A 12,105-nucleotide genomic window follows, 5' to 3' on the forward strand; every position below is an offset into this window, starting at 1 on the left:
TCTTTCCCTCTCCACTTATCACCCTTTTTATTTACCTTCCTCGACATTTCTCCCATATTAACATTTCACAAAGGTGTGGAAAGACTTACCCAAGGAAACTCTTGCGGGAACAGCTCTCTGGTCAATCCAAAATGAAACCCAGGAAAGCATTACCATCAACACAGCCAGGAAATAGGTTTGCAGCACGAAGAAGAAAATATGCCTCCTTAGCACAAAGTTGATGAAAAGCCTGCTGTACCAACCTATGAGAAAAAGCGAAAGTTTTCATCAGAACAGGCTTCTTCGTGGAAACCCCACACTTAGTGAAATAACCTGCTTCTTTAGACTCCAAGCTCTTAGGGAACATGGAACTTAACACACTCACCCTTGTTTACCCAGCATTGGCATAGGACCTGGGCCTGGCACTCCATCCAATGTTTGTTGAACTAACTGAACTGCAGTCTGTTTAATTATCTGACTCAAAGATCCTCCTTTAAATTTCATACCTGCTGTTCAGGGATGAATGGTAATTACATTTTATGGGATGGCCTTTAAAGACCTTTCTCCAAAATATACTATGTTTGCAGTGTTTCTGCAGGTGAGAAAGTCTTCAGTACATGGCTAATGACTGATGCAATAGCCAATAAACTATTTATTAGCTATAACAAATGAAATGAAATATTTTATGTGGAGGAAAAGATTCACAGTAGCTACTAGGTCACTGGATTCCAAGTTAGGATCCAGACAGCTAAGGGATTCAAAGAAGAGCTAGGGGGAGGGAGTATCCGTAAACTATTTTTTATTATTTCAAAGTTTCACGGGTACCATTAATTTATCTATGATAAATCTGCCAAAAAGTAGCCAAATGATGTTCTTTTGCTTGTTGTTGGAATTATATAAACTCAGGTTGGTAATATTGATTAATTTGTGCTGATCAAAACTGCAAATTGTAGTCACATCCACACGCATTTTGTTCAGGTTTCCCTTTTCACATTGGCTGCAAGTAAGTTTAAAGCCATATTTTTGGGCCATTTATAGGACTTCTCTGAGTGCCATTCTCTAATAACCACACATATTCTATAACATAACTTACCCTTCTCTTACATTTTTTTCTCACACATTTCTAATTCATATCATGCTTTATTTCACAATAGCTGTGATGTCAATCTTATTAAGCCTTTTCTAAAATAAGGCAGTGAATAATGAAATGATAAAAATGAAAGTATGTCTTTTATAAATAAGTGGTAAGATTAATTTTTCTATGATAAATGCAGTGTACTTTGAGACAAAATTATTCAAATCACAGAGACTACAGGTCAAAAAAAATAATAAAACTAAATCATAGATGTTGCAAAGTAGAAGAACTCTTCCACTTCCTTAGTAGTAATTTCTTAGGTAACCCAAGATGGCAAACCTATTTAGACAGATTAGGTAAACATTTAGGCACTTAGTCTAAGATATACTCCTAGTCAATCCACGCCAAATTGGCAGACTGCATGCCTAATATTCTACTCTTAATGAACTGCTGGTTACCCTTCTCTTTCCTACTTGTTCTGAGTTTCTCTCACCATCAGTTGATACGTTTCAGGAACACCAAACAATTTCATTACCAAGGCTAATAAAAGATACACTACATAGTTCATTCTAAAGTCAAAATATACATTTTTTAAGCTACTCATTGTCTTGTATTACCCATGTCACAGCCCACTTCATTATGGTTTGCAATTGAGAATTTTGATTATGGTTGTAGAGTGGAATAATAGCATCTCTGACGTTATAGCTTCATATAATTATTGTGAGATTAAAAGAGAAAAGGAAAAGCTGTGAAAGTACTTCATAAAGGAAGACATTAATGCATATGGTTTTAAGTCTTGAAATATATTTAGGTAACGAGGTCCTTTCTTTCTCATAATTTTCTGAATTTTTTTTTTGCAACCGAGCAGGAAAAATGTTGCTCTGTCTTGCTGTTCTTCTGGAAAGAGGAGACTAGGGAGGATGGTTTTGTTGTTGAAGCTGTAGCCAGGAAGAGCTCCCTTTACCAACCAGGAAAGGTAGTGCTGCTTTGGAAAGATGTGGAGCCCTCATTTTGTGTAGTGTAATAAATAGAGTGTGACTCCATTTTTCATATTTGACTTCTGATAACTTTCTAGCCCCGCTTCCCCTTCTGTTCCACACCTGGGCAAGCTAGGAGGAAAGCCAGATGTTTCCTCTTTGGCACTGGTGGGAAGATCAAACCATGCAAACACTGCACCATTTAAGGGAATCCTCACCCTAGCCCCACTTTCTAACCACCATAGAACCCCAAGTCAGGCACCCTTTTCTGTTCTCTAAGACATTTTCATACCTTCTCAGGAGCCTGCCCTGCTCTCTCTAGAAAACCTCATTATGTGAGTAATAAATCTCTTTATACCCTTTTGGCATGTGTGTGGCATCACAATGACATACTTGATTGATTGATTGATTGATTGATTCAGCTGCTATTTATTGAGCACCTATCATGTGCCAGGCACATTCCAGGTGAACAAGAGAATGGGGAAGAGATGGTGAACAAGGCAGACAGATCCCTGCACTCTTTCTAGTCAGGCATTCAGACAATAAGGCAGTCAAATAGAGATGTATTTCAGGACATGGTTAGTGATGTGAAGACAAGTACACATGGGGAATGGTGAGGAGGGAAGTCTATTCTAGATAGGATGGCTAGGAAAACATTCTTTATTTTTTGCGGTACGCAGGCCTCTCACTGTTGTGGGCTCTCCCGTTGCGGAGCACAGGCTCCAGACACGCAGGCTCAGCGGCCACGGCTCACGGGCCCAGCCTCTCCACGGCATGTGTGATCTTCCCGGACCGGGGCACGAACCCGTGTCCCCTGCATCAGCAGGCGGACTCTTAACCACTGCGCCACCAGGAAAGCATTCTTTGAGGAGATGATATTTAAACAAAGCTCTGAGCAAAATGAGGAAGCTGGTCATCAAAAGATCAGGGGAAAACATTCCAGGCAGAGAGAAAAGGCCAAAGCAGAAACCCTGCAGATGGAATAAGATGGGTGTGTTTGAAGACAAGAAGTAGGGAGAGGGGGCAGGGGTAGTTGGTGAGGTCAGAGCCTTAGGCAGAGAGAGATCATGTAGGGCCTTGCAGGCCATGGTGAGAAGCTTAAATTCTGTTGTAAGTTTGGTGGAAAAACACCAGAGGGCTTTGAACAGAGAAGAATTGTGCTGTTTATGTTTTCAAAAGAATACTCTGTCTGCTGTATTAAGAGTAGACTGCAGGGGCCGAGAGGAAGCAAGGCATCTAGTTAGAGGTGGTTATATGACGAAGACAGAAATCTGCACAGACGGTCCCTGACTTAACATGATTTGACTTACAATTTTTTGACTGTATGATGGTATGAAAGCAATACATATTCAGTAGAAACTGTATTTCCAATTTTAAATTTTGATCTTTTTCCCGGGCTGGCCATATGCTCTTGTGTGATGCTGGGCAGCCGCAGCGAACCAGCCCCCCGTCAGCCCCAGATCACGAGGGCAAACAACCGATACACTTACAACCATTCTGCACCCAGACAACCATTCTGTTTTTCACTTTCAGGACAGTATTCAATTAAATTACAGAAGATATTCAACACTTTATTATAAAATAGGATTTGAGTTAGATGAATAAGTGTTCTGAGCACATTAAAGGTAAGCTAGGCTACTTATGATATTTGGGAGGTTAGGTATATTAAATGCACTTCAACTTATGATGGATTTATTGGGAGGTAACCCCATCGTAAGTTGAGGAAAACCTGTATTGGAAAGGTAGAGGTGGCTGCCTATAAAAGAAGGATGATGTTATTGGCCAAATGGGATGCTTGTTTGGACTCGGGTCTTTCCACTCGTACTTTGCAGACAGTAGATGCTCAATAAATGGTGATGAATTGTCCACATAAAATACTGTACCTGTGCTGCTATAGACAGCAAATCCACTGGATGCACCGAATTCCTCGATGAAGAACTGAGAAAGGGAAATATGCTCATCAGTATTCAGGGACTTGTTTCCATGTTTCCAGTACAGCATTAGATCGTCCTCATTGTAGGCATCTAAGACAAGAAAATAATATTCTTTTTATTGGAGTAAGCTCTTGTAAGTTCCATGAGGTCTATGACCATGTTTTATACAGTTCTGTATCCCTGGGGTCTGGTCCAATGTCATGGCTCTGAAATATACGTTTGCCAATAGACTGATAATATCCACATCTTCGAAAAGAAAAAAAAAAACCTCCAAAAATTAGACCCTGATTACTGGCATAGTGTGGCAGCTTTTTCTGTGCCCACGTGACACATTAAAACTCTCCTAATAGCTGTTTCCATGTCTGTGTGTACTGTGAATGTCACAGCACCGCCTTTCACTCACAGGTCTGACGCCAAGTCTTTAGGCCCCTTTAGTTTAGTAGCTCTATTGGATGAAATTCCAGAGTGCGCTGGGCTTGTACAGAATTTTCTTCTATAATCAAATACTATTATAGAGAGTTTCTAATGGATTTGGGGAGGAGCATCTATGTAGGAGACATCCATTGAGATTCCCAGCATTTTACCCACATTATGGAAAACTGCAGTCAGCTTTTAAGATATCATGTCAAAAATAGCTGGTGGGTCAAAGTAATTGACAGGGAGCTGGCTCAGATGCCCTCTGACAGGGCTCTGAGTAGGAGGTTTAAGTCTAGAGCTGGGTTTTTCCAGGGAAACAAAGCATACTTAATGGAAGATTGGGATTCATATGGGAACATAAATGGCAGAGCTTTCTAAATCTGCCAGTCTCTGTTAATAGCATTAGCAAGAATACAACTTTTTAGGGAGCTATTCCTTTAAAATCATTGTGGAAACTGCAGAATATGTAGTTATCAAAACATTTTTTCCCTTGAATTTTCTATCTTCTCATTTGAGAGACAATTTGCTATCATCATTCTTACTGAAAAACCAACCATCCAACCAACCAACAAGCTGTTTTGGACAAATATGTTTATCAAGATGTTTACATGCTTGTTAAGAGTATGCTTATTTATATGCAAGTATGTGATGGTGTGTTCAGACCACACATACTCCATAGAGAAGCAAGACTTACAGCTTTCCAGTTCAAGGGAACAATTTTGAGTGTCAAGTGGAAACCTGCTGAAATCCATAAAGCACACTGCTGTAACAGTTATCCTATAGCAAGAATGAAAACTGCTATAGAAAACTGCAGATTATTTAACCACATGGTCAAATAAGCAATGCAGCATTGAAGTTCTCTGACACTTTTGAGTGCCTTTCAAGACTAATGCAAAACAGGTGTTACCATCTTCTTTCCAAGTAACCCATAAGGAAGCAAACCCAGAAAGGTAGGTGATTTGCTTAAGACACAGTTAATGAGTGAATTCCTGCCCTAATAATTGCTTCTGATCTCACCATTTCCTGCTCAGCCTCCTCTATATTTTCTGGGTGTTTTCAGAAAAACACACTTCAAAGTGAGAAGACTTTTAAATAGATTTAAATATTTTCTGCTTTCTGGAAGACGCAAACTTAAATAGTTTCCAGTAATAAAGAGCTGGAATGGTGGTAATAAAAACCTATGAGTAAAGTTTTCTTTCACAAAGCAGGTTTACCTGAGGAATTTATCTTTCCAGGAGTGAGGGGAAAGCCTGGAGCATTTTCAGTTATAGTTCTATGTGCTATTAAGCATGTAATTCAGGTGCTATTAAGTTGAAAGGCTTGCATACTGATGAGGACTGTTTTTTCAAATTTTATGTCCTTTTAGTTTTTCCTGGCTTCAGGTAGAGGCTGTTGAACTTTGGTACCCACAATAGCAGATCAGAGGTTCCTTAAAAGGCCCCTGAGCGAGTCTGCAAAACACAAAGGCAACAGCTGGTCCTACCCATGGTGCATCCAAGTTAATCACAGGAGTAGAACCATTTTATCTGCCGGGGGTTGAATTCTACTGTCAATAGTCATGCAGCAAAATGCCAAGCCAGGGTGATGTCTGGATAACTTTGTGTCACAAAACATATTCATTTTGGCATCTTCCTTGTACTTTAAAGCTGGAAAGGATTTCTGAAATCTTTGAGTCTACTTCCTTCAGAGTACATATGAATAAATTAACAACCAAGATTAGGCAGGCACTATTAAAGAAAAAACTATTCATGATACTTGTTAAAGAATGGTAAGGCATGGGCTTCCCTGGTGGCGCAGTGGTTGAGAGTCCGCCTGCCAATGCAGGGGACATGGGTTCGTGCCCCAGTCCGGGAAGATCCCACATGCCGCGGAGTGGTGGGGCCTGTGATCCATGGCCGCTGGGCCTGCGCGTCCAGAGCCTGTGCTCCACAACGGGAGAGGCCACAACAGTGAGAGGCCCGTGTACTAAAAAATAAAAAAAAAATAGAATGGTAAGGCAGACTCTATTTAGGAGGGCTACTATACAATTTTTTTTTTAATGGGTAACAAAGATTGGGCTCAACTCCAAATATAATGAGTGGGAATGTATAGTGAAGGAAGAGGGAGTGGGGTGGAGGTGCGGAGGTCAGTGGATGAACAATTACCAAGAGGAAACATCAGGGCTTGGGGGATTCTGGCTAAATGGACCTAACAGGATTCTTGCTGAAGGGGGGCCAGGGTGATCAGATATCAGCTGAGGGTTAGGGGGTGGATGAGGAACCTCATCAGATATAGAGGGTGATCAGATATTGAGAATGGGGGAGCAGGGCCTAGGTGAGAAGAGAGTTCAGAGGAGACTGAGTAGAATTTGGTCAAAGAGAGAATCTATGTCAGTAGACGGTGTCAGAACCAAGCCTGAAACCAGGTGACTGGCTGGGCTTCGACTGGCTCTGCTGTCAGCTGAAACAGCTGTGCAGACAACAGTTTTGAGTCCTTCTGTGTTGGGGGAATCTCCAAGACCAAGCTCAGGTTCAATGTTCCACTAGAAGGATTCACAGAACTCATCAAAGCTGTTATACTAACAGTTAATGGTTCATTGCAATGAAAGGATACCAGTTAAAATCAGCAATGAAATAAGATGCATAGAGCAGGTTCCAGGAGAGACCAGGAGCAAGTTTCCAGCTGTCCTGTTCTAGTGGAGATATATGGACAGTGCTTACTTCTCCTAGCAATGATGTGTGACAACATGCACGGACAATTGCCAACCAGGGAAGCTACATAAGCTTTGGAGTCCAAAGTATATATTAACTGAAGGTTGGTCACATAGTTATGGCTGACCTTAGTTTTAGCTCCTCCAGAGATCAAGTTGATACCGTGTGGCTCAAGGCCTCTGGGTAAACAAAGACATACTTATCAGGCAGGATATTCCAAGGGCTTGCTTGTGGGTTATTTCCCAGGAGCCAGGCAAGAGCTAAATCTTTCTTTGGAATGTGCAGGGTAAGGATAATCCACTGAGTTAATTCTCCAGTGGATATCGCCTCATCAAAATAATTCATTTAAATCAGTTGATTCCTTGGCCAGATGCTGCCAATCGGCTTCTGATTCCTAGGAACGCTTGATTCCACTACTAGAGTCCTATGTTCATAGAGTTCAATGTTACTTCTGATTTAAAAGTCCTATGGAAAGTAGTATTTCCTTTAATTTCATTTTTTTTAAAAAAAGCCTATGAAGCTATTTCTGGTAATAGCAGCTTTGTACTAAAGTGAGCAATGTGTTTTTAATGAACAAAAAGAATCTGTATTGGTTTCCTATTTCCATTGTAGCAAATTACCATAAACTTGATGGCTTAAAACAACAGAAATGTATTCTCTCACAGTTCTGGAGGCCAGAAGTCTGAAGTTAGTATCACTGGACTGAAATCAAGATGTTAGAAGGGCCCTGCTCCCTCCAGAGGCTCTAGGGGGGAAATTCATTCCTTGCTTCTCACAGCTCCTGGTAGCTGCCAGCATTCTGGGGCTGGTGGTTGCATCACTCCAATCTCTGTCTTCATGGTCACACTGCTTTCTACTCTTCCATGTGTGTCAAATCCTTCCTCTGTCTTTCTCTTACAAGGATGCGGATGATTGCATTTAGGACTCATCCAGATAATCCAGAATAATTCCCCTATCTCAAGACCCTTTATTTAATCACATCTGCATAGATCCTCTTTTTTTTTTTTTTCCATATAAAATAACCTTCACAGGTTCCAGGGATTAGGGCATGGATAACTTTTGGGAAGCTAATTTTTTTGTTTTTTTTCAGTTTACTACTGAGTCTTTCTGGGATTTCTAAGACATAAAAAAATGAATTGCTTGGATTTACCAAACATTTTTAGGATTACCTATGGTAAGCCACTCAGTAAGCACAGGACTCAGGCTTAAAAACATATGGTATATTAAAGATGGAGGGATATTATAGCATAGTGTCAGAACAAATGTTTTAAATTAAAAAATTTTTTTCATTTTCAAAATTTTTTAAATGAAGAAACTAGGGGTAACTTGGATGATGACTTTTGCTTGTGTAATAAATGTCAAAGTTCTATTATACATGATATTTTAAGAAAAATAGGAGTGTTTTTCGGAAATAAATGATATATATAAAATAAATGATATATATTCCTATGAAAAATGAAGGAGATAGTTAACAAAATTATTTAGTTGATCCAAGATTCCAAGACTGCTTGTTGGGGTGCAGGGTGGGGTGGAGTTGGTGAGGAGGAAAAGTAGTTTTGTATACTTAGAAAATTGTGGGCCAGATTCTTAAGGATTTCCATAATTCGGCTCCACTCTGTCCAACCTTATTTCCTATCATTCTCCAGTACATGCCCAGAGTGGGTACAGTTAGACTAGGAAACCATTCTTTAAAACCTGGAAGTTAGAACCAGGAAAAATCACATCTTCTGCCTGTGTCCCAAGCTCCAGCATTACTAAATACAGCAATATTGGGAGTTTAGCCTGAAGTGAGACCCATCAGCTTTGGTGTAGATGGTGTGGTATAAGGAAGCCAAAGGCAGTAGACAGCCCTCCTTACCTGACACTGAAGAGGACATTTCCATCAGGGTGTACACACAGCATGATGTTCTCCACAGTTGTATCATGGATGAAGGATCTCTTAGAATGGACCAAAAAGATATCAGGCACCCAAATCTTTTTGATTAATCTGTGATCAAAAGTCATGCTTTTGTTGGTTTTGCTGGGAAAGGCAAGTCTTTCATCTTTCCAGTAATGCCTGAGATAAAAAGTCATTGTAAAGTCCTAGGCAGAGAGAAAAAGAGACAAGTAAAGGCCAGTAGGAATATGGTTCAGGATGACCAATCAATACTATTAGTCTTGACTGGTTTCCATGGGTGTTAGTGACCTGTCCATGAATAGCTTACATTTTCAGGTAGATTTAGAATGAAGCTACTGAGCTTCAGTCACAGAGCCTCTCCCTCACCTGGACTCTGGTGAATGTTGAGAGTTTCTGAAAACCATCAAGTATTCAAGTTGGTGAAGGGAAACAGGTTATAACTGGGAAGCATTTCTACCTAAGCACTCTGGTAATTCACATAAAGAGATCTCAGAAGAAAGGAACCTGAAACTCCATGGTCTGGTATTTTATTTTGATTTTTTTCTCATTATAAATAAATATTCACTTTTGTGATTAATTTCGTATCCATACATTTATATTGTTTTTGTTAAAGAAGCCCTCCCCAAGTTGAAAAAACTACAGTCCCACAAAAACCTGGACACAGCCTTTATTGGAGCTGTTGGTGGAAAGCATGTTTTCAGAGGTTCTGAAAAAGTGACAATGATCTCCCTCTTCTTGAGAGACAGAAAGAATGCCAGGAAATGGTGGTGCTGGAATTTTAGCGTGCAAAAGAATCACCTGTGAATTCGTTAAAATGGCACATTCCCCAGAAGCTAGTTCCCAGAGATTCTGATCCAGTATGGCTCAGGTATTTGAATTGTTAAGGTGCATTCCAGTTGTAAGGAGGTAAGGATGAGGGGAAAAAGCTGTATTAACATTATGTTAGCAGAAAAAAAAAATGGTTAGTCAATAATTTGAGTTTTATTTGGCTCTCAGATACGACATTAAATATTTTGTTTGAACAGAAATTCTTCTATCTTCGTCCAAGTCATTGGGTGTGGGCAACAACGTGTTTTACCCTTCCCAAATGCTTACTTCATACTATCGTTTATTTCCCAACACTCCTATTTTTCTTGAAATAACATGTATAATAGAACTTTGACATTTATTACACAAGCAAAGAACAAATCTCAGTAAACCACAAATAAGTCATCAAGCAATGATGAGCTCATTTGTTTTTCTTAGGATCAGAATAGAGGTACATTGTATTATTGCTCTGCGTTAATCTGGGAGCATCAGCCCTGTGTAATTTTGGATTACGGTGAGGGTGAATAAATAGAATGGTTCATTCATTACTGTAACACTACTCCACAGGGAATCCTGTGGGTTACTGCATGGATTGCTTTAATGAGCATATATTTGGTTTTAGGTGCTCAGTCTGATCAGAAGGGCACTGGGCAAATACTGAGCCTATGAAGTCAAATGGCAGACATTGGTATATACATGTCAGTGGTACGTCAGCGTCACTACCAGTTGGCACTATCATGAGAAGCGGGCTGAACAGCCTGTTTTGAGGAGAGCAGGACAAAACTGAAAGGGATCGAAAGTGAATTCAGGGTGGGACAAGGGAGCATGGGAAAATGATAAATGAGAAGCAAAAGAAGCCAACACTAGAGGTCACTGATGATTTTCTCAAATTAGGCATGGAGAATGCAGACCAGTTTTTGCTGATACTGAGTACTAAGGCTGAACTTATTCAGGAGAAAAGGATGAGGTCCAGTTTTGGGGGCTGTGGGGTAGACACAACGAGATTTTTAGATGCAGACTGGGTCATTCAGGTATCACTTAGAGATTATGCCAGGAGAGGCGAAATGAGAGCCTACTTCTGGAGCACAACAGGCTCAAGGAAATGTCACTAAAAGCCACTTTTGGTAAGGGAAAAGCCAACGCTTTCTAATCAAGGCATTTTTGAATAGTGGGTACTATTGGTGCTATTCCCTCTGGGATTAGGGTGCTTAAAATGAAGGAAGTTTCATTTAAGGTTTGATATTGAACCGAAATAAATATTAAATTAGATAATGACAAGGACTAGAAGGACATTAACTGAAGACTGAAACCAGATGTTGGGCCATAGAAGATCTTGTTTAGACTTTTCTGGAATTTCTATGTGTCCTGTAATTTTCATTTAGTTAGCATTTGGATGGCAATGACTAGTTGAAGGAATCACTATAAATAAAAATATTAATTAAGTTTACATATGAAAAGATTATTTGCTCTTTCAATTTTAAGTGATTTATATTTTCTAGGTCTTGCTTCCTTAAGAGATCCCTACTTATTCTCTCTCTTTCATTCTCTTCTTTTTTTAAAAAAATTATCTTTGTGGTAATTGCATACTAAAAATAATATGTAGAATCTAAATTTCAATACTTAATTCTATGAAAAACACTATATATAAGCCACAGTTCATATATCAAAAATACTTTTATTCCAAAAAATATCCCAAAGCAACTTTTGAAAATTTCACAAGAACACACATGTAAAAGATTCCAGAAAAGGGAATAAAATGCAAGGATTAACGTACATGAAATGACCAGATTAGATAAACAACAAACTAAATCTTTCCAGATGGAAAACGGCATTTGAAAGTAATTCATATCTTCTCTATTCATGGAGGGGGTATTCCCTGGTTTTATTTTTATCATCCTCCAGCCCCCTGCAAAAACCAAGCTTCCATATTCAAAGTAGAAAATGAAAGACAATAAGCGTTCGGCTAAGAGTTGCAACTTCAGGTGTCTCCCTGGATCAGGACCTGGCAGGAAACACCAACGAACGAAGCAGGATGAACCTAAGAGGAAAGCCAGGCATGGGTTCCGGGGCAAACTGGAGGGCACAGGCCCTATCTAACGGCATTCACAAACTGTCTAAAACTTGGGGGGAGGGAGGAACAAATCCAAAATTGAAACCACAACCAAAACCAAAACATGTTCAAAGCTGCATCCTACCAGTGAGTACCTGTTAGGGCCCTTGTCATTAATAGTTGCACACAGTGTAATGTTGAGAGGAAACAAAAGAAAGACAACTACAGGAGATGATGGAAAAGACAACACAACTGAAGAGAACAAAATTAGATGGAAAG

General features: G+C 39.7%; 1 protein-coding gene across 1 annotated transcript in view; it reads right to left on the reverse strand.

The window, feature by feature from the left end:
* GABRR3 (gamma-aminobutyric acid type A receptor subunit rho3) overlaps window positions 1-12,105 on the reverse strand; it is a 42,648-nt gene that overhangs the window by 11,966 nt on the left and 18,577 nt on the right. Inside the window, 4 exon segments of the mRNA XM_007459881.1 lie at window positions 90-242; window positions 3,915-4,055; window positions 5,077-5,159; window positions 8,931-9,154. Coding sequence (XP_007459943.1) covers window positions 90-242; window positions 3,915-4,055; window positions 5,077-5,159; window positions 8,931-9,154 — 601 coding nt within the window.

The sequence above is a fragment of the Lipotes vexillifer genome, unplaced genomic scaffold, assembly GCF_000442215.2.
Source record: "Lipotes vexillifer unplaced genomic scaffold, Lipotes_vexillifer_v1.1 scaffold448, whole genome shotgun sequence".
In the NCBI taxonomy this organism is placed as follows: Eukaryota; Metazoa; Chordata; class Mammalia; order Artiodactyla; family Lipotidae; genus Lipotes; species Lipotes vexillifer.